This window comes from Filicampus tigris, chromosome 16, assembly GCF_054856515.1.
Source record: "Filicampus tigris isolate MCC_2025a chromosome 16, RoL_Ftig_1.0, whole genome shotgun sequence".
In the NCBI taxonomy this organism is placed as follows: domain Eukaryota; kingdom Metazoa; phylum Chordata; class Actinopteri; order Syngnathiformes; family Syngnathidae; genus Filicampus; species Filicampus tigris.
In genome coordinates, this window is record NC_141232.1 from 10959241 (window position 1) to 10982412 (window position 23172).

The window sequence follows — 23172 nt, forward strand, 5'->3', positions numbered from 1 at the left end:
ACAGATTGTCGCAACACGTGGCGGAGCTCAGTCTCTATACCCTGTGAATAGCCAGGTTTCACTGTATTGCGGAAAGCATATCTTCCATTTTGTTGTGGTACCTTTCACACAGAGCATCAATAGAAGAAAGACAAGTGTCCTTAGTTAACAGCGGAGCTCCATTGCTATGGTGGGGACACAAATCTTTCATGCTTGTCAGCCTACTAATGCTTGTCTCACCTGTCTGCGCAGGGCCCGAGGCGAGGGGTGGGGCATGGGCGGGGCGATGCGGGGCAAGTTGATGGAAGGTAGCGGCCGCGGATGAACAGGGGAAACATCAGGAACCTGCAGCAGAGTGCGACTCTCGCACGGCTGCGAACGGACCGATGTCAGCGAGCCTGAAGGTGCAGATGAAGCAGGTTTGCAGTTCAGTGGAAAGGTCAGGGCCACATTATGCAAAAGTATGTTTTTTTTACTTTAATTCTGTCTAGATTTTCAGTCATCCAGGTCAAGGTAATCTGCAAAGGTTGAAATCAAGGCAAATTGACTCTTTTTGTTTGTTGAATTTGTTGTGTTTTGTCTTGTTTTCAGGTAACATTAAAAAATGACGAGGGCAATTATGCTAATATGCAAACCATTTAATTATTAGAATCTCTGGTGAGTATGTTTTGATAAAAAAATATATATATATGTTTGTATGTATGATCTATGATGCATTGTGTTACATTGTATTTTTTTATAGTATTGGTTGTTTCAATAATTGTGATGCAATAGCGGCAGAATTAAAAGGTGAATAGTCGGGTAACTCTCCACTGGTCCAGACATGATTATGTCATGTGACAGAACAACTCCACTACCTGAATGTTGGTCCTGAGCACTGACGTCCACCTCCTCCAGCGGGTAAGGAGCGCTAGCAGGTCTCACAGGTCGGAACATGTAGCTGTCGTTGGGCAGAGAGTGCATCCTGGATACTGACATCTTCTCAGATGCATGCTGTGCATCCTCTCCGCACTTCACCTCTTCCTCCTTTAGGGGGAGACAGAGACCACTCGCTAAATAGCTCTAATGGTCAATGGCAACCATACACTCAACCCACACCTGTTTTGCACACTTTTTTTTCCTAGACATAAAGTGAACCCAATAAGTCTTTCCTTGCTTGACAGGGTTTTTACCAGTTAACATAAAGTGGGACTCTAACTTTATTTGAAAGTCATGATTTGTCAAGTGCTTGACACAGTGCAAGAGATGAGAGGTGGCTGCTACCTGGCCGGGCGATTGTGGACACGGCCCAACAAAGGTCCCTGCTCCTGAGCTGTTGCTGGAAGTCGCGCTCAATCTGCGTTGCTGCTCCATAGCCATTTCCATGGCAATTTCTGCATCCATTTCTGCGTCCTCTTTCGCCTCCTATAAAAATAAACACAGCTTGGCATACTTGGAAATTTTGGAGGTTTATCAATAATAATATGAGACTGCTAAACACCGGCCGTCATGATGCAAGATGAGTCAAAAGGTGAGTTCCAAAGTGTACCTTGTTGCTCTCTTCTAGATGTTTCATCAGCACAGCCACCACCACATTAACCAGGACGAACTGGGCCATGAGCACGAAGGTGACAAAGTATATGGGAGAGACCCACGGCAGATAGGAGAGACAGTGACGCTCCTCTGGATGACATTCTCGCAATGTGTCCTGAGGAACGTTCAGCCAAGGCACGAAAGGAAGCAAAGGCACACTTTCACAAACAAAAAAAAGTCATCTTTCAAGTCTTACTAGTTAGTACCATATGAGCCTTGGAATATCTATAGATTGCTGGACGGATGGGGTTTATTTGTATTCATTCCAAAGCCAGATCGAATACAAAAATGACATTGCAGGCAGGTGCTCAATAAGATTGAAGACACATTTGGCTTATTTAATTTTTGCAAGAAATGTCTCCAATTTTTATACTCACACAGGACTGTGTTTTAAGCATTGTGTGGCATTGACGATTGTTCTTAACATTTTAAATGTAAAATAGTGCTTAACATTTAATTTGCAAATAATGTTGCTTTGGATTGTGGTCAGTTATCTTTGTCTAAAGTAGATACTGTATTTGCTCCTGTCTCCAGCCTTCTATTACAAACCTAGACCTCAGTGCAACTTCATGCATCTACTGTATACCTTAATTCAGTTGGAGCATCATCTCAGTATCAATTCCTGAAGGCTCCTTCCTAATCTACTGTTGCTTGAATTATATTACATTTGAGCACCATCTTGAAGTCTCAGTGAGTACGCCAGATTGTCCTTGTCTTTAATAACATTGTCTCCCTAATATGATTCACATCGTCTGGGATAATATCATGAATTACTTTTTTTGTGAAGTAAAAGTCAAGATGTGAAAGCGCCAAGACTGCTCAGTTCTTTATTATTCCATAATTGGTTTTGGAGGTCATTTCTATCATGCGAGAGTGCAAGTGTGTGCAAAAATGAGTGTGTTCATACTTTCATAATGCCATTCCAGTTGTCTCCAGTGGACACTCGAAACAGTGTAAGGAAAGCCATCCCAAAATTTTCAAAGGTAGCATGACGACTTAGACCCTCACAAGGATTGCTGTCATTACACTCTAATAAACACACAAGCACAGTTTCATTCATTAAAGAGGGAAGTCAACGCAAACATTTTTTTTTACAAGAAATTGATCTATGCAAGCCCACTAGTTAAAACAGGGCATTCTAATAAATATCTCGATATGGAATAAGTGTTAATTCACTAGTTTTTAGCCATCTCTTGGGGCGTCCATTTTGTCTTCTGTCCACTGAAAATGACATCACGACTGCTCACAACGACCAATCACGGCTCAGAATCAGAAAACAGGTCAGTCGTGATCGGTCTTTGTGAGCAGTTGTGATGTCATTTTCAGTCGACAGAAGACAAAATGGCCGCCCCAGAGATGGCTAAAAACGAGTGCATTTTGCTGCTTAAGGGGCCACCACAGAGCCGTTTGTGTTTGGCTGGTTACAATATACTGTATTTACCAGGATAAGAATTATACAATTTAATCAAGATGTCAAAACAGACATCAAAATATTGATCCTCATATGGTTTCATTTCACACTACTATGTCATTATCTGGTACTTTTAAGCTTTGTCACCATTAAATACATTAAGCTTTGAATCTTAATAGCCAAGAGTCTTTTGCTTATTTTACAGCTTGACTTTGCTACATCATACTAAACCTGACTAGGAGGCAAATTTCACATTTACATCTGACTCTCACGCAGTAATATTTTCAGTTACTGCTAGCCAAAAATAAATAAATAAACGTATATAACATCAAAAGGCTTTGAGAAACACACACATTGTGTGTAAATGCCTCATTTTATATGGTGACAAAAACAGGCATATTATTTTTTAGGACATGAAACTCAATCCCCAGTTCGGTGTTTTGTCTCAGAACAAATGTGCTCGGTGGAGATGGTCTATCGAGGAAGCAATTTGTAAATAAATGTGATGATGCAAATTACATTTTGTTCCAGCACTGAACAGCTCCCTTATATTACGGTGGCACAGAAACAGATGGGAGTAGAGTGATGTGTTTTGACGTACCGAGCTTGCCAAAGAGCTCCACTCCCAGGGCGGCATAGATGAAGAAAAGCAGCATAAAGAGGAGACCAAGATTTCCCACCTGGATGTAAAATAGACATTAGTCCCCTTTCCAACAATGTGAACGTGTCAGTGCAAACGGGTTTAGGTCGATCTTTTAATTAACATATTAACACCTTTATGCTCTTTTATCAGTTACAATAAGGAACCAGAATACCATTAAATATAATTAAAAGAACTTTGCCTATTCTATGTTAATACCCTGCCTACCTATTTTTAGATATTCCCCAGCAAACCCTAAAATCGTTATCATCGTCATAGTAATACAGTGTATTGCGAGACAGCCTAAAGACCTTCTTATTGTATTTCACATTAGCTGCTGTTCGGAGATACCATGTCTACCATGCGTGTATAGACCTTGATGCAAACATGATGAACAGATATTTCATGACATGTTCCCTAGTTGAGCCTCAATATTGGTAGCCCAGTTTTTGAAGTAAAGTGAACGTATTCCTTGTTTTAGCTGGAGCTGCGGCAAAGCAGTCAGTAAATTGATATTCCCTAGTCTGCGTCCTGGTATTTTATATTCTTTCTAGTTCGTGCCTTTTTATGCACTCAGTAACCTTATCTGCACATGACATTTAGAAAATAGTTGAGCAATCGAGTCAGTAACCGCATGTGCATCATACACTTTGAGCCGAGTCTGAACCAGGCATGAAATCTTCCCGGATGGCCATAAATAGAATAAAAAAAACAAATCACCTACCTGTGGCAACGCTTGCATGACAGTGTCCAGCAGAGATCTCATGCCTGTGGCCATCTTCAGGAGTTTAAGTACTGCAGAAAAGACATTGGAGATGCCTTCAACAGTGCACTTTACACAATGAGGTCACTGATGTCTTTTGGCTAATTTGCTTCTCAGTGGCTGTCCAATTGTGAGCACTACATCATCCCCGAAAAGGAAAGTCGCACTTCTATTCATTTATGAGACCATTTGTAGTTGTTGTTCAACATTTATTCTATGGACGGCGCATGCACAAAGAAAAGCACAATGATAATGATTCTTTTTTTCAACTTTGATTGAGCCAAGGTATTTCTTTTACTTATATGGAGAAAAAGCTCACGGCACACAAACAAACAAAAATGTCAAAAAAGGTATATACAGTATGCTGAAATCATGTTGATCTCAGTTCAGATTACTCATTTACTTACTCATTGTGAACTCTAGGCCTGTTTACTTAAACACAACACTAGTACAGTATGCTCTCCTGTGAATAGCAACAAGTGGATAAACGGGTGAATTGTCTTCTTCTGTACTCTAAAAACAGTTAGGTTAAAAATAACACAATTTTGGGTCAAAAAAGGACTGATCTACTACTTGGGTCAATTTGACCCAACTTTCTGGGTTGTTTTGCAGAAAACAACCCCCAAAATGGGCAGTTTTGTACAAAACAACCCCATAATTTGGGCTGCTTTGTACAAAACAATGCAAGAAAGTGGGTCAAATTGACCCAATTTGTGGATCGGTCCTTTTTTGACCCAAAATGGTGTTATTTTTAACCCAACTGTTTTTAGAGTGTGCCGTCTATTTGGAAACTATTTGTCCTGTCACTATACATCACCGTCATAGAGAGATGAACAAACATTACATAATAAATAATCATTTTTGTGCACTGTGGTACAACCACAGAAAAGGGCCTTTCCAAAATGATTTGGATGAAAAATGCACTGGGAAGATGAAGAACTAAGATAAAAGAGAACGATTAAAGGTATGCCCCCACCTAGGTGGGTTACAGAAAAATGTATTTTAGTATTATCTCAGGTATATATGTGCACACACTGCATATGCAGAGTAAATGACTATACAGTATATAGCTGATACATCTTTGTTCCTTTATTGCCCATGGGGAAAAAACTATGTCAAAATACAAACAGTGGAAGTGGAAGTTGCTGGAATGTGTGTGTGTGTGCGTGTGTGTGTGTGTGTCTACCTCGTGCTATCCTGAGCACTCTCATAATTCGGATGATGGTAGGATTTATAGGAAGAGCTGCACTCATTTTCAGCTCCTCCAGGATGATGCCCATGATGGACAAAGCCACAATAGCTATATCCAGCTGATTCCACCTAAGCCAACAAACAACAGAACAAAACAGACATTTATACAGTGAGATCAAGCTTTTTTTTTTTTTTTTTTTTTAGGATCTAACCTCATCATATATTCTCAGCACAGTTGACTGGCAAATTCAAAAGTGCTGCTATACATTTAAATGTTATTTTACCTGTCTCTGAAAAATCGGTGTATCCCAAACGCCACAAGTTTAAGCAGGGCCTCAATGACGAAGATGAAGGTAAACACGTAGTTACAGTACTTCAAAACCTCCTCCAAATACTGGACACACACAGGCAAACAATCATCCCAACTCAGCATATCGCTGTAATGTCGCTACATGTAGTCAATGCAAATTTTCACTTCTGAAGGCAATGGAACAGAAAACTATGAATTTAAATGGGACATTTGAAGGCATTCAGATATTGGCGGTAATGTTTACGGGCATGTGCGGAGGGCTTACCTGGGGTTGATTGTAGTGCTCGATGCTCATGGTGAACACATTGATGCATATGATGAAGGTGATAAAGAGGTCCAGGTAGTGACTGGTGCACAGTGTGTGGATGGTCAAACGCGGGGTGGAGTAATCAGCATAGTAGGGCCTCTGTTTGGCCTCTGTAGCACAGACAGGTGAAAACCAACAAAGAAAAAGTTACACACAAAACACAAGAGAGTGAGAGAGAATCAAATGGGTGCGTCGATGGTTGGAATCATAAACATGATGAGCCCAGTGGTGTACACTAAGAGCTGCAGGGAAAAGGACAGCAAGCATCACACTTATGTGGTTCTGAAGTTCTACTCTTCTGCAACACAGGAGCCCACTTCAGTCGTTCAAGTTACATTCTACACTAATGGGACCCATAGGGCTCATTTTTAGACTTCAAACATCTTCCAAATCCAGAAAGAGAGCTATACTGTATGTTGCAAAGCTGTAAAAAAAATTAAGGGATAAGGACGCCACGGTGACAAGCCATTGTACACCTAAAGGTACAATGAAGTATACTATTTTTAGGAGTGCGCTAGAAATGTTCGCCTCCACCCTAAAGACAGTCAGTGCACACCACTGCTTTTTGCAAGCAACCTGAGTAAAGCAGGACATGAGACATCTGTATAAAGCACCTGTGGTCAACTTAAAGCCGGCTAGCATTATTTTGAGCAAACATGATTCATTAACATACTGTAGATGACAACATTTTATCTGTCGATGAATCAGTCTTCAGTTGTGATTTTTGGTGATTACACACCCGAATATGTGTAATATGATTCACTTGCCTCTTCACGGCTATTAGCTATTTCAATGCAGGCATCTCAGACTCTGAGTATGCAGAAAGTTGTGATTAGAAAAAAACTACAAGCACAGTAATGAATTGTTTCATTAATAATTTTCTCACAGTGCCAATTAAAGCTGATATCGTCTTTTTGTATTGTGATTCTCATGAATTGTTTTGATTACGAACAAACTATAAATGCCTTTAAACTACGGGACTCAACGGAATATTTATGTTGCTTATTTAAAGCTATCCAAATTGCTTAACATGGATTTTGTTTTGACTGCACATTCACATGTCCATATGAATGATATGGGATGTATGCATGAGTGCATGTCTCCAACGTGCTTACATGCGTCACAAATATAATTGACAGGGCTCACTAAGGGGTTTGTTCAACAACACACGCTTTCTTTCTCAATCATGTACACAGTATTTACACCCTCTAATTGTTTTCTGGAGCCTAACGCATTCAATTCCAATTGTTTCATTAGTAAATGTTCATAAAGCTTTGGATTAGGACTGTGAAGTTGAAGACCCAGCAGCCGTATGAGTTTTTAAAAATAATCCGAGTTGCTGACACTCAATTGTCTAAAACATATTTTTTCTTGCACGGATGACAGCCAAACACTGGCATTAAAACATCATGACGGCCATTTTGGAGGTCGAACCGTTTTAGACCAGTGAGAAAATCATTAGATGAACTAACCACACCATATACTGCATTTGGATGGCACAGCGGAAGTGACAATCCGCCACTTCCTTTCATTTTGACTTGATGTATCAGCAACAATAGAAGCATTTCAAACCTGCTTTTTGCAGTAGGTGGTGTGTTACTGATATTTCTGCCGGCAGGAAGCATAATTCTTAATTTGCACATTCACATAGGTTCTCCTGAACTCAACATACAGTATAGGCTACTATATAGCAGTAACAGCATCTGCTATGTTTCTGAGTCTGCCAGTCAAAGCATGTTACCAGGAAATGTCCTACTCGTATGACGACATGCCTCTGGCTCACCAAATTTCCTAACACTCTAATGAGCAAAGTAAGCGTCCAAATCGTTATCACATGCAGGGAAAGCTGCTTTTTTGTTTGTTTGTTTTGCAAGAAAGTAAACACATATGGGAGTACATTGAAAACTCAGAGTTGGTCATTTGTTTCCAAGAAACAAGGTGTACTGTTTTGCTTTGGTTAGGTGAAAAACGTTTGAGCATGCGCATGTGTTATCATCATGGATGATTGAAATGCAAGATTAGATTTCCTATGATTTTGCATGCAGTGTTGAGGGAAAGTTGGGCAGCAGTCATGCAATTACATGCGACAGAGTGGTGTAGCCCACGCCTTAGTGTGAGCTCGCCAGTCTGTAAAACTCTCCCTACTTTATTCAGTGGTCGTCTGAAATTTCCCTTCATTTAGTTTTTTTTTTTTTTTTTTTTTCAGGCTCTGAAAGCAGGCAGTGCTCAGAAAAATAGACTACCGACCAGCCCCTCCATTCTCCTTACTCCTGCGCTTTTTTTCTATGATTTTGAGCCTCTTCTCCTCCCGTAAGCGGGCCTCCTCCTCTTCCTGGTCCTGCCGGCACTTGTGGAAATTCTCCACCACAACGCCGACGAACATGTTGAGGACAAAAAAGCTGACGATGAGCAGAAATGAGATGAAGTAGAGCAGCATCCACGGGTTGTGGTTCCTCACAGGCTGAAAAGACAAGAGAATTTAGTGCACTTCATAGCACGCATAAGCTACAATACCTGCCAGAACGATAATAATATTGTTGAAAATAAATGATGAAGATAACAACGCTGGGTCAAAGTTAAAATATTAGACAGTACAGTTGTTTGCTACTTTAAACGATAACCTCATCAAGGATCAAGACCATTTTACCTGTTGGTCCACTCCCACCGCATCCAGGCCGTCGTACATAATATTAACCCAGCCGTCCTTACACGACAGGACAAACAAAGACATCAGAGCCTGGATTGGAAAAAGAGAAATGGAAGGTCAACACACAGGAGCCCTCTGTCCGCCTTTCATAGAATTCTGTGTTAATATGTATTTGACAGCATTAAAGGTTTGTCGATCTGAGACCGATTGCAGTTTTTTAAAAGCTGGACATTATTGGTCTTACTTCATTCTTGTACTTTTTTCCGATACCTGAATCAGGTTGTCAAAGTTGTACTTCCTTCGTATCCAGCCGTAGTTGGCTTGCAGACAGTCCGACTTGTTGGTGATGTTTTTGGTGTTGGGACCTTCACAGTGGTAGAATTTCCCTTTGAATAGCTAGAGAGCAGGAAGAACCAATACGCCTTTTTTAAAACTGGGTTATTTACACCAGGTTTATTTCTACATCCGAATATTAATTTCAAGAACATAAGGATGTCCCACACTTTCATGAAGTTATGCATATTTAGATGTATCGCTTCTGTTGCTGATCATATAAACTCATTCGCTGCCATTGAGAAATGCATTTGTCTTTTCACAGTCCAGCCATTCAATCCTAAGAACTTATTTAGAATTTTTTTTCCAATTGTTTTCAAACGTTAGGGTAAAAGTGTGTCTGAAAATGTCCGTCAGCAAATGAATTAAAAGCGTATATAGAGAACTACCTGCACTCCCAAGATGCCAAACACAATGAAGAAGGCGCAGCAGATCAGGACGATGTTGCCGATGGGCCGAAGAGAAGTGATGAGGGTCTCCACAACTAATTTTAATCCTGGTGCCCGACTGATCACCCTGGAATACACAAACATAACACCATGTTTATGGCAGCCTGAGCATCAATGTGAGAAAGTATGTTGCTATACATAGACAGTATGGACTGATTTTTACAAGGCTCTTCTCATACATTTCAGAGAAAGAAAACAGACATTTTGGTGTAACTTGAAAAAGCTACATTACATAATACTTGTACAAAATACATGCATACATCACCACGGTTTCTCTACACTTTTTTTTCCCTCAGTGATTCATATTGCAACGACATTATTTATTCATTACTGGAATACACTTGATATCATTGAATTCAAGTAATGTGCAGTATGCCATAGAATCACATTTCTCATACAAAGTAATGGTAACTTCCTGAGGTCAGTATATGTATTAAATATTTAGGATTGTTTCAGTAATAACAATATTTCAAGTGTTATGACCAACAGCAATAATGCCTGCATGCTCGGGTTCCCTTTAAGGACGCGTTGGATATTACAAAAGCACAAACTCACTATGTACCTGAGTGGGCGCAATGTGCGTAGCAAGCGTAGAACTCGGAGGATACCCAGGATCCGGTTCCCACCAGAATATGCCAGAGAGACCAGAATGTCCACCAGAGACACAAACACCAACACACCATCCAGAACGTTCCAGCTGGACTGAAGGTAGGTCTGCTTCCCAAAGCAGAACCCCAGCGCTACCACCTGACATGGAAGCACACAACATCGGCATATACTCAACTATAACTCATTGAATGCATTTAACCGCATTCTTCAACAGTGATAAGAAAGTAACGCATTACTCGAAAATATCTTTTTTTTACAGTAATGACTAACCTAACGCGATACTTGTCTCAGTGAAGTAATGAGTCTACAGCTACATTGCAAAGTCACATTTCGTTACTGCTGAGCATTTCATAATGTTGGCAAACAGCTCACAGAACTCTCGCTGGCAAATTAATTATAACGTACTACCAAGTGGTAATACCATTGGCTGCCTCTTGGGTGCAGCAGTGAGGAATATTTGAAAACACTTGAATAAGAATACAAATGTTTCATGGCGTTCCCACGTGCGTGTATATGGTACAAAACTAAAATTTAAGATATAATAAAATACAGGGGAAGACCCTTTTCCTAGATAAAAAATAAAAGTAAAACAACTGCCTCTGATTGAATACTTAAAAAAGGGGAGCTATGGTGTTTACAGCTTGAAGTGAAGCATTCTGGGACTTTTTAGCATTCCCATGTCACGTTTCGACCACATTATAAATAACAATGGAGGAAGTAGAGAGATTCGCGTTTCGAAGATGGAAATCCAGTCACGATTAGAGATGGGCATTTTACTAAAAATTGAGCGTCCGCTATTCGTCATCCGTCTGCAGGGGGGGTTCCCTTCCGTCCTCCATCATTCGCATTTTTTACGGGGGGTGTGTGGGGGGCGGGGGGATAGTACCTATCTATAGGCCGGTCCGCCTCTAATTTTAAACGTCCGTCCGTCGGCGAGTCCGACTAAACTTTCACTAGAGGTTGTCGATTTTATGTTAAGCGGGGTTGTCGGCATTTGTTCAACGTAACTAAAAAAGTAACTTCTAATCAAAGTGAGTTACTTATAAAATCAAGTAATCAGTAATGTAACTAAGTTGCTTTTTCAAGGTAACTATGGCGCCGTCATTTTTCAATAGTGTGGCTAAACTGTGATATTTACCTTGATGGCCATCTCTGCTAGGAAGATCACAGTGAAAACATAGTTGGACACTCCGAGAAATATTCGTTCCTAAATGTGAAGAAAGAGATGAAGATTACGTGCTGATTGTAATACTGTATAACAATGCATCAAACTATCCGCAAATATTCCCATGAAAAAGTGTTTGGGAATAGGTTAACGATAAGCGGAATATCATGTTTTACAGCTTTTTAAAATGTAGTCTAGTCCTCCACATTTCATAGTTTGCCTACAGGTTGCTCTCATACACAATTTTGTGTTTTTGTTTTGTTTTGCATTGTAAAATTCAAAAAGTTTCAGGAGTTTTAGAAAATGCGGAGATACATGCTTTTCATTGGACAGTGACATCATTCATATTTAAGCGCGGGTAACTATTTTACGATTAATATTAACCAGATTATATATCACTGCGTCTTACCGTGCTGTGAGGTTGTATATTAGGTCTTTCCAGAGCAATAGTGATGCAGTTGAGGAAGATGAAAACCAGAACCACATGGTCAAACAGTTTGTGAGAGCTCACACTTTGGCACCACACACGAAATCTAAATAGGCGCACAAATAAAGCGATCCATAAATTTTCATTTTCACAGACATAGAGCCATAAAGAAAGGAAAAGAGACTCACGGGTTCTCTGGTGAAAACAAGTACAACGTCCATTCTTCATGTTCTTTGCACCAGCGAGGTTTCATGTTGCGGAGCTCTTTCTTGATCACGTAGCAAAGAGAACTCTGAATGAGTCAGACATTACATGTCAACATCGGCTTACTGCTCAACGCACATAAATTGAATACATTACCGTCATACTTTTCAACCACTGTGTGTGCACATTAGTATGTCGTGAAGGTCATCGGGGGTGCCATGGAAAAATTATCCAATTTAACTAAATTCGTCGAAAAATCATTGTTAATTTGTATTAAATCGTAGTATTGATCTATCCATGCCAGTGACATATAGCGACAGGTAGAACAATGAAATGTTGTTGCACTAGATGGAAGAAGGTGGAGTCAAACTGTATATCCACCTTTTGCCATTAATACAGCAGAATAACAGCTTTGCTGATATTTAAACACAAATCCAGATTTGACACTGAGTAAGTAAATGTATAAGTAAAATGAGAAAAGATCATCGCTTTCTCAGTCAATCATAAATTAGCATCACCCATATTTTGCTTCACTTACTTGTTTGATTTTTGGAAAACTAATTGATTAATTAATCCATTAAATATTATTTTTTAAATGTAATTTAATAGGATAAAGAGAATAAATTTCAGAATTTTCGAAACCCGTGCCACGATACGTGTTGTATTGAGCAGAATAAATCTGTTTTTCAATAAAATAGTCCACTCAAATGAACAAATACGGCCAATAGAACAGCCTATACAATACTTAAAGATCAGCTGTTAAGCAAGTATGTTTCTAATTCAAAATTCACAAGGCATCAAATAAGACATGACATGAATTGATGATGAAAGAGATGGATTTAAAAAAGATTCAAAAGATCAATGGATGTTTTTTTTTTTTTTTGCTAATGTAGAGCTGCTGATAGTAGGCCATAACAAGCTCTCAACTTTAGCAACTCTGCACGTAATCAGAAGTGCTGAGAAACGAATTTGCTCTGCGGCATTTGCAATTTGTCATTTATATGTGTGCTACCAAATGGGGGAGTGAAAGGAACCTACTGCTCAGGTAACCACGGACACATTTAAGCTGGGACATCATATGCGCACTGAAACATACTCTTTCAAGTGCACACTCAAACACACTCCTGCCTGCATGTGCCCAGTGACAGAAGGGTCAGTATGCCCAGGAGGAGGCCTGGATTTGAGCAGATTTTTACAGCTAACTAAATTCAATTTGCAGGCAATAAAACCACCCACCTGTCGAGACAGAGGTCATCCACAACCACGGTGGGGTACATTCTTTTGCCGCCTGAATACGCACTACACTTTACACATACCGTAGATGCGTTGCGCCCAATTAACGAATGAGAAAAGTACAAAGGCTGGGGTAAAGGATAATCTGATAAGAACTGTCTGTAAATTGAGTCACAAAGGGAACTTGAAACATGTAGAAAAGAGAGAAAAAGCGGTCACTGCTGTAACCCAGCAAGAACGTTCCGGGCGTGAAACTGTGTCACCGATTCTTCCCCCAAAGATAGCTGTTGTAGTTGCTCAGTAGAATGAAAACTTATTGCCATCTAGTAACATCTTGGTGCCAAGGAAACATGTTAGAGCAAGCTTCATTTAAACTAAAGTAGAACTTTGCCACCATCTTGTGCCATTGTGATACCAATAAACAACGTTGAAGAGAGTGTTTCATTTAGACAAAAGTGGTTGCAGCCATCTCGCGGCATCTATAGGCAATTCTAAACCTTTATATGGAGGCTCAGTCCCATCAGGAAGATTCCATTCCATCTACCAGTAGATTCCCTCCCTCAAAACGTAGATTTTGATCGTAAAGACTCATGGCAACTTACGTCATCATCAATGTCATCTTCAGGCAAGGAGTCGTCTTTGGAGTCAGTGTTCACATTGGAATTGTAAGTCATGCTCCCCCCGTTACAGTCGCCATATTGGGCCGCGATGGCCGGGCAGAGAGTGGACGCCTGCAGCAGCTCCAAGGGGTCCGGCTGGATTCTGTTGTCATACCCGACAGCATCGGTGTTGACATCCACACCATCTTCCTCCTCTCCTCTCTCTCCGGACAGCAGACTCTCTCTTTCGCCGCTGGTGTCTCGCCTTTTGAGGCTAGGCGCTCTTCCCAGGCTATTCCAGCTGGAACGACGGCTTCCCCACGAGCTGGATCCACGCGGAAGGAGAGGGGAGCGGCGCGCCGGACTGGAGTGGCTCTGCAGTAACAGGAATGACAAGGACTCAGCGCCACAACACCTAAATAGACTTTTTAAAACTAATAGATCCTAAAATAACTGGTTGACCATCCAGGTAAAGACTTTAACAGTGTAATTCACATATTATTAAGGTTTTCAATGTTATTCAGCCCGAGCTGATGTAATGAGTTACAGTGAGTTTATTTTGACATCCATTACAGTGACTAAGCGCAGTCATGCATAGTTTAGCAAATGAGTTAAGAGCATAATAAATGAGTTTACTGAGTGTCTTTCAAAGACATTGTAAGCAATGTTAATGACATAAACAGTGATTCTCTACTTACATAAACAACTGCCGTGAACATAATTAAGACGACGGATTTGATTGTTTGCCCGGTTCTAAATGCATTGATGAATTTAACAATGACCGCAAGGGATCTAACGCGATAGTTGCTATTTGCAATACAGTCCTTCTTGAGCAATTCACTGAATGGATGAAGCCCTTTTATTGGTGAGGGTGGACAAGAAGCTGATCTGTAGCTCACCAAAGATCTCTGATCACATGTTAAGGCATCCATGGAGGTGGCGCTTCCACGGCGAGACTCTTGATGGACAGTCCGTGCTTCAGGAGGTCCGACCTCTCCGTATTGCAGAACTCCCTCTCTGGCCATGACCTCGTCCTCCAGGTAGGACTCCGGGCCTAAAGAGCTCTTTGGAGTGGGCATGGGAGTGGCTGCTGTCCGCATGATTATGGGAGGAGCCATCGAACTCCGAGGGTCGACATGACCGTTGGCCGTCATCATCAGAGTATACATCTTTAGCTCTGTAGAGAGGATAGGTGACATTTTTGTTTCAGATGCAATAGTGTGTCTGTGATGATGATGATGAATACATTAACCAGTATTTCACCTACCCGTGTCTCTGAGCTGCTCTACTTTCTCATCCTCCTCAAAGTTGTCTGACTTTTTGTCGTCATCTGACTCGGAGCGATTTGCGTCACCCTAAGAAACACGCATTGTATTTACATTCAAACTACCCAATTTCAGTAACACAAAAGTATTTGATTTGTTCGACATTAGTTCAATACTGAATATATTGAACTCAATCCAGTTTTCTGATATCTAAGTGGCAGTTTGTGTGTGGACAAAGGGCCAAAGCAAACAATAAAAAGCTGTTAGGAACAGCTGTATTCTTGGTGTCCTGGACATTATCCATGAGCCACCCTCTTTTTGTATTGATATTTGTTAAACCACCAAACTATTGTTTAGTGTCATGAGGCAAAATTAATTGTGTCAACTTGGTGCAGTTAACAGATTCAAACTGTCTGAGGCCAGGGAATAAATCGTTGTAGACAATACCATGCCTGGAGGTGGGTTGTGCTCCATGGGTGCGCACCGTAACCAGGTTGGGAGACGAAAGAGTGACCATCAAATTGATTCCAGTTTGTGCTACCGCTCGACAGTAATCTTCATCCTTTTGCCCCTTTTTTAAAAACAGTGATCCCTCACTTGATGTGACATTTCTGTAATTGAGAGGCTGCACCTGTGGCCCCGGAATGGTTCAACTGGGAGTTTATTAACAGCAAGACAAGGCCATTACACTGCACACTGCAGTGAATGAGAGTTGTTGCTCAGAAGCAAACATAAATCTATTCTCTCCTGTCCTGGTAATGCTTTCACAATAAGCCCACCTTGGCTGGACAATTGTCTGTTGTCTGTCAGAAACAATGTAGCACGATTCCACTATCGCGCCTCTCATGTAACTAAATAAGGTAGACAAAATATCACACCATCTTATCCTATGATGCAGCGCAATTCACCACGCTAAATGACAGCCATACTATTTCACAAATAAATACATTGCTATTTCTCTAACAGTGTCAGCCAAAAGTATCATTTTTATTAAAAATGTCATTCTTCTTGAAACAGCCCCTGTACTGGATCTGATGAGCAGGTGTTAATCGAGTCATTTCAGAATAAACAAAACACAAAACAACAGCTAACTTCAAACAATGCGACTCACCTCAGCCTGAAAGCCCTCAACCAAGATGGCCACCAATAAGTTGAAAAGCACGTAGTTTCCAAATGTCATCAGGGCAACAAAGTAGAGAGCCGCCCATGGGGAGGTGGAGGCCATGCCGTTATACAACACCACGTTCCAGTCCTCCTGGGTTAAAATCTGCACATTCATAAGGCACAAAATCAAACTTATAACGCTACAAAAACAGGAACTTTGGAAATAAAAAGACCATGAGGATAATGTGAGTTGAGGACATTTTTTTTTTGAGATTAGAAAAAAAAAAAAAAACACACTAAAAAAATTAAGAAATAGTAACTTTAACACTTTTGCAGTATTTAAGTGTTCTTCACGTTGAGAAGAGCTACTTTTACTGCCATCATGCAGCAGTACTTCAACGTCTTCCACAAGGGATTACTATAAGATGACAAGCAAGGTCTATGTGAGTGAGTGTGTGCATGCGTAGCTCGTGCGTGTACGTGTATGTGTGTTTACGTGCAGTAGCTTTTAAACCAATGCCAGAGATGAAAGCATTTAAAACTAGGACACTGTTCATGATGCAGCATGAAAGCTCTCTGCCCACTCAAGCCCCATGGCAGGGCGGTATTTCACTGCGCTGTTAGCTTGGCTGCATCCGTGTGCGTGTTTGTGTAGCTGTGTGTCTGTGCATGTCAGTGCATCGTCCACAAAAGTACAGCAAGTATACAGTACTCCAGCACAGGAGAGTCAAGCCTGCATAAATGCTTCTTCAGCATCTCTCTCCGATACCAGCACAAAGAGACATCCATGTATAGCTTGAACGGTTGGACGGTATCTCAGCACAGGTTAGAACAAAATAGTAGTGGGCTAGACAAGTGGTGGGTGCACGTAAGAACAATTTACTTGTCAGCCTTTGACTAATGAGCAGAGCTTGGCAAGGAAGCTTGGCTCATGAGGATTTATCTTCAAATGTACAAGCATATAAACACACTTAAGTTTCAGTTTTGATTTCAGATGACAACGTAGCCCATGTTGACTTTAGGAAGATTCGAAATGAGTTATGTCATTTTTTTTTCGAAGTAAGGCTTGAAAATGGCATGGCACTCAAAGTGCCTTAAATGGTTCCACATACAGAACACACAAGTAGGATGTTTGGATTTGAAGCCATCAAAATGTTGTATCTACAATCACCAGCTAAAACAGTAAGTACACTGAGTTCAAATTGATGGCAGATATACACAGTACAATAAATGCTTTCATGCAACATTTTTAGTACGTGGTGGTTTAGATTGGAAATGCCACATATTGAGATGTTTGTAGTATTTTGGATACTTTATTTGGCAACATAGGGACAATGTTTTACCAACACATAATTAGAGTATATTACTCTCATTGCAAAAGCAGAAGGTTTGATACAATTCTTGGATATCGATAGTTGTAGGTGAGCCTATAGAAGTATTTTTGGAGGTCAGTTTTGGTGGGGTTTTTTTTTCAGACAGTTTCAATACTTGTTTAATGCAAAACAAAATTGCCATGAAGCTGCGGCATTGTGTAAAACATATAAAAACAGAATTCGATGATTTGCAAAACACTTCAAACATATCGCTGGCATCGGGCCAAAACCTTGTGCTGCGAAATAGTAACTTCTCAGGAGAGCTCAAAAATGGCAAGTTTGTTCACCCATTAGCATTGTGACTTATGAGGTTTTGGCCCGTTGCCAGCAATGTACAATTTAATACACTACAAAGACACGATGCTTAATGTTCAAGCAGATAAGTTCCGAAAACGCTGGGACACGGGAACTGAGGACACTAATTGTTGAAGCTTTGTAGGTCTAATTTTGTTCCCAATCTTGCTTGATGAACAGCTTCAGTTGTTCAACAATCTGGGGTCTACATTGTTGTATTTGGCGCTTCATAATGCGCCACACATTTTCATGGGAGACAGGTCTGGACTGCTGGCAGGCCAGTCTAGTACTCACGCTCTTTAACCATGAAGCCATACGTGTAACATGTGCTTCGAGCACATTAGCATTAGCATTTAGCATTCAAACAGAACCACTGAAAGGCATCCTGCATTTCTTCATCTTCTTATAATTTACACAGAAGGTAAGATTAGATCATTATTTATTGCTTAATTCATTATTATTATTATTATCATCATCATTATTATTCATACTTAAGTGCAACTTACCTGAAATACAGTGACAATCGCCCACAATAGAGTGTCAAAGTTCTTGCGGTCAGGAATGGTGTCTCCATCATCTGTCTGAAGGCTGAATTTGCAACCAAACAGATGCATACCCAGTATGCTGCAGAGAAAAACATCTTAATGATCATCAGCAAAAATATGTCATGTCATCTTCCAAACCGCTTATCCTATATAGGGTCGCGGGGAGTTGCTGGAGCCTATCCCAGCCGTCAATGGGCGAAGGCAGACTACACCCCGAACTGGTCGCCAGCCAGTCGCAGGGCACACATAGACACTGTCACTGAGCGGGAATCGATCCCACGCTGCCCGCACACAACCCAGGCGTGTGTACCACTACACTATCAGGGACTAGCAAAAATATGTTATGAGTATTTTTTTTATCAATTTATAATGAATACATACCTAAATGTGAAGATGAAGAGCATCAGAAGCATGCAGAAGGTAGCCACATTATCCATTGTCTTCATCAGGACTACCAGTTGTCTCCTCAGTGCAGGAAGAAAGCGAACCAACTTGAGAACTCGAAGCAGGCGAAAAGTACGCAGGACCGACAACCCGCCGTCAGCTTGACCAATTATCTCCCACACACTGAGAAGGAGATGACATTTAAATAGCAAGGACTAATGATACGCTTGGAGTTCAAATGTTGTCACTGTCTTTAAATTCAGTAATGACAGCAAACACTCTTTGGACACAAGTATAGGACAAAACATTGTAGCATTTGTCAATCAAGGCCAAAGCTAGAGTAGACTTTTTCCTTAGAAATTTTGGATAATTGTGTAATTCTTTTCCAGAATCACTGCACCTCAGTACACAAACCAAATTCCACGAAGGCATGATTGGATGAGTTTAGCATAGAAGAACCAGACCGGCCCATAAACTTAACCCCATCAAGCATTTTTAGGATGAACTACAAATAGAATATAAGGCAGTTTCTCCTCAACTAAGGTAGAAAGGTCGATTAGCATATTGGCCGTGAGTTCCGATGCTTTTGCCCAAATACTCCATGTGACTGGTCACTAAATTCCCATTCAATTCCAGTTTAAAAGAAATACAGTCATTAACTTGATCACCAGTTCACTTTATGTAGAGTACATATCCATAAGTGTTGTTGTAACACGTTATGTTATTGTCATTATACTACATTATTATGGTGGGTTAGTTTATACATTATGAAACAGTCCCGGCCGGCCTCATTATGAGTCGGTCAGCACATTATAAAGATGGATAGAGCAATTCTTCATAGCTAATGGTTAACAAGTAGAATGGAATACTTTCAGCAGTGGCCTTGGGTGAAATATATGTGGTGAAGATAAGAACCAGGCTGATTACCTGATGATAACAATGATGCTGTCAAATATGTTGTATGGATTTCTGATGTATCCAAACAGGCCGAAAGCCAGCAGCATGAATCCCATCTCCAAAACAAACATGCTAGTGAAGACGATGTTGCTGATCTCAAGCACATCCGTCAACTCCTCTGGCTGCAGGAATGAGAAAATAAAAGTAGGTTAGGGATAAAGGTGAGACAAAAAAAAGCCAAGACCCCCAAAGAAGTTAGTTAATATTTCCACGCTATTACTCTAAAGCTGGGAAGCCCTTTGGAGTCTGCCCCAAATCAAGCTATTATCAATCAAGTTCCCGGGCAGCAGTCAGGCCCAATCCATCAAACAGAGCAGAAAAGCCCAAATTTATCAGCACTGATCTGTTCCACTTAACCCACCGAAGTGTCAGTGATCCAGTAGGTTCAACAGAGGGCCTGCATTCAGGGAACATGCCACAACTATAAACCCACTGTCTTTAGTTTAGAAACCATATGTTGTTAGCTTAATAGCATAGTTATCTAAATCATTTTTGAATGTTTACGTAAAACAATAAAAAACACAATACATTCAACAAACAAGAAAAGTCCAGTTGCTTCTAGTCAACCTTTGCTGACTCACATGACTTGGAATCTACAGATATAAAGAAACAACAACAACAAAACAATCTGCCTTTACAAATTTGAGCTTGAGAGCTATTGGTATGATGCAGTGCAATTCTACTTTGGATGTTTTTCGATTGATTATTCAAGGCTAAAATAACTTTATACACAGTGAACACTCCTCAAACATATGTTTAATATTTGGTAAGTGAAATATTGAAAAAAGCATACACCAACATTGTTAGATTGATGAAACAGAGGTTGAGCTTTGAAGGTGCTTTCCAGGTTTAATTGACAAGCTGTAACACAAGGCTTTCAATCTTCATCCACAATGCTTTGTTAAGAACTCTCACTAACAGTCAACTAGAGTGTCATTTTTCATTACCTATGCTCCATGCCAACAACATGAAAGAACACATTGGAGAGGTTGCAGAGCAATCAGTTCCATTTAACTTTACACAGCACATTTCATGCTTGTGAGTCTCAAAACCTTCATTCATTTGTACTATTTGACTAACAGGACCCTAATATAAATAATAATTGACCCACCAGGGAACAGCATCTACTGGAATTGAGTATCTTGAGTTACTAGCAGTAAAATTACCATATACAGAAGGAACTCAACCGCAATGAGCCATGCTAGAAGTTGACTGACCAAGAAATGTATGTTATGATGATGCAATGAAGCAATGAACCTAACCAACTAATAGGAGCAAAATTCAGTGAAGACGATTGTAGGATACTGCAATAGAAATCAATTTTGAAAAATAAATTGGGAGTTGAACACATACATGACCAACATACGCTTACTGCCATTACTTACTTAACATGAGAATAAACATCCCGTCTCTTCTCGTCCCTCTTTTTGACGAAACGCACACATGCAAACATAGTCTCGTTTCCAACATTCCTAAACCTCTGCACACAAGTATGCACTCATAAAAGGAACACTGAACGAGGAGGACACTTATGCAACATTTTCAGTCTATGTGTGTGTAATAGGTTCCTGGTTTCCTTGTCATTCCTAATGTCTCTAACAGGAGCATAGACACAGAGACACAATCATGCGCAAACACACTCTCTGGAGTCGGAGTTAGTTGTGAGCTGGGAGAGATTAAGCACGGAAAGGACAAAAGACACTCTGTGGACAAAAATATTAGGACATTACACAAGACAAACTTTAGTTAGTGGACTTTCAAAGTCATCCAACCATGCCTTTTTGATTTGTCCACTGGAGAACAGTCTGAAACAGAAAAGGGCCTTCTCTAATCCGTCCCCACAGGGTTGAAAGCGTAGCACCCAAAAATGTCTTGGCAGAATGGGTAGAGGCACAAACTAAATACTGTAAGTATTTCTAAATACGACTGTTCATACAGTGTACTCGTATGATGCTGACGACATTGTATTACTAGTCCATATAGAGACCAGGAAGCATGTGGATGCTACTCATATTCTTCTATATTGCTTCATGCATTTTTTTTGTGTCAAAACAATGAATTCTTGCTCCAAAATACCATTGTAATCAATCAGTTGAACAAATCAATCAAACTTGCTTCTTGAGTACGCATGCAAATTAGGTTTTGCTTCCTTAACTCATTCACTGCCATTGACGGATTGACTTTTCGCAGTCCAGCCATTAGATCCCAGGAATTTATTGCAATTTTTTTTTCATTTTTTTTTCAAACGTTAGGGTCAAAGAGGGTCTGGCAGTGAATGAGTTAACCTATAATGTGTCCTCTCGAACAGTACATTTACAGAAGTATATAATTTCTATAGTATTGAAAAGTGTCATGCACGGACCATAACATTGTCCAAATAATTTGTGTCCAGAATGCAACTGGCAATATCACTTTGTAAGAAATACTATGTGGATGTTAACCAGCTGCTCGGCATCGCTGCTCATTTCAACTGATTTATTCTACACATGAGTCTGGCAGCCTCCTCCTGTTACAGTTTGCAGTACAGTTTACAGTCTTTTTTGTCGGTTGTCATGTAAACGAATGGCAAAAAGGTTGGCACATAATGACCCCCATTACATATTACCTGCTCATGGTACTCTATGCCCATGCTGAGAGTGTTGACGAGGATGGCAATCATGATCCCTCGGTTAAAGTATTTGCTCTCCACTATTCTCTTCAGTTTCTCCCTGAACTTCATCCATGCCCGAAGTGCTCCGTTCTTGTACTCCAGAGCCCCATGTCGTCTGCCCCGACCTCTCCCACCTCTCAGATCTCCTCCCTAAAATAAACGACAGGCAATGTTTACATATGTAATATATGAATATGATTACTTAACATCCACGCCAAATCAAATTTCAACTCTATTTTTGATATCCTTCATGTCAAAGAAACTTTCATCCCCTGTTAGGCACTACTAGTGTTTGCCATCCACATTGACCTGGGGGAAGTCATGCAGTCCATCGGCTTCTCCCTTGCAACCCTCAGAGTCACCCAACTCCAGCTCCAAGGTTTCCAGACTGCGGGCACAGAGAGGGCAGCTCAGTAGTTCCAGGAGCAGTGGACTGGGGACCACGCCTGCCAGCTGGTACAGCACACTCTGGTGACCTGCCAGAGGCATGATGGGAGAGGGTCAAACATTGCATGATGGTTGCTCCTATTGGTCCTCATTTGCAGGAGCGACAAATCAGTTGGCACGGTGTAAATATTAATTATAAAGATAGTTACCTGAACTAGACATAAGTTCATATTCATTTTCTTCAGTTGCGGATTCAAAAAAATGGAACTTTCAAGACTATATTTTCACAGCAGTCACATCACAATGTCAGTCTTTCACAGTTCAAGTGTAATGGCCAAAGCCAATGTCTTAAACTTCCAAGCACATACCCTTTG

General features: G+C 40.5%; 1 protein-coding gene across 4 annotated transcripts in view; it reads right to left on the reverse strand.

Annotated features, from left to right (window-relative positions):
* The window catches only part of cacna1ha (calcium channel, voltage-dependent, T type, alpha 1H subunit a), a 77625-nt gene that overhangs the window by 5830 nt on the left and 48623 nt on the right, over positions 1–23172 (reverse strand). For 3 of the 4 annotated variants that reach the window (XM_086055180.1, XM_086055181.1, XM_086055182.1), the window contains exons 11-37: positions 22721–22887; positions 22367–22561; positions 19732–19883; positions 18802–18987; positions 18382–18499; positions 16216–16371; positions 15107–15194; positions 14739–15016; positions 13843–14214; positions 11992–12095; positions 11786–11909; positions 11350–11418; positions 10165–10349; positions 9543–9669; positions 9091–9216; positions 8821–8910; positions 8421–8634; positions 6132–6283; positions 5841–5950; positions 5552–5685; positions 4327–4397; positions 3564–3642; positions 2459–2580; positions 1508–1666; positions 1243–1383; positions 837–1005; positions 220–377 (exon numbers count right to left, since the gene is read on the reverse strand). In XM_086055180.1, coding sequence (XP_085911306.1) covers positions 220–377; positions 837–1005; positions 1243–1383; positions 1508–1666; positions 2459–2580; positions 3564–3642; positions 4327–4397; positions 5552–5685; positions 5841–5950; positions 6132–6283; positions 8421–8634; positions 8821–8910; positions 9091–9216; positions 9543–9669; positions 10165–10349; positions 11350–11418; positions 11786–11909; positions 11992–12095; positions 13843–14214; positions 14739–15016; positions 15107–15194; positions 16216–16371; positions 18382–18499; positions 18802–18987; positions 19732–19883; positions 22367–22561; positions 22721–22887 — 4046 coding nt within the window. The remainder of the gene's footprint in view (positions 1–219; positions 378–836; positions 1006–1242; positions 1384–1507; positions 1667–2458; positions 2581–3563; positions 3643–4326; positions 4398–5551; positions 5686–5840; positions 5951–6131; positions 6284–8420; positions 8635–8820; positions 8911–9090; positions 9217–9542; positions 9670–10164; positions 10350–11349; positions 11419–11785; positions 11910–11991; positions 12096–13842; positions 14215–14738; positions 15017–15106; positions 15195–16215; positions 16372–18381; positions 18500–18801; positions 18988–19731; positions 19884–22366; positions 22562–22720; positions 22888–23172) is intronic. The other variant, XM_086055184.1, reaches the window with a different exon arrangement.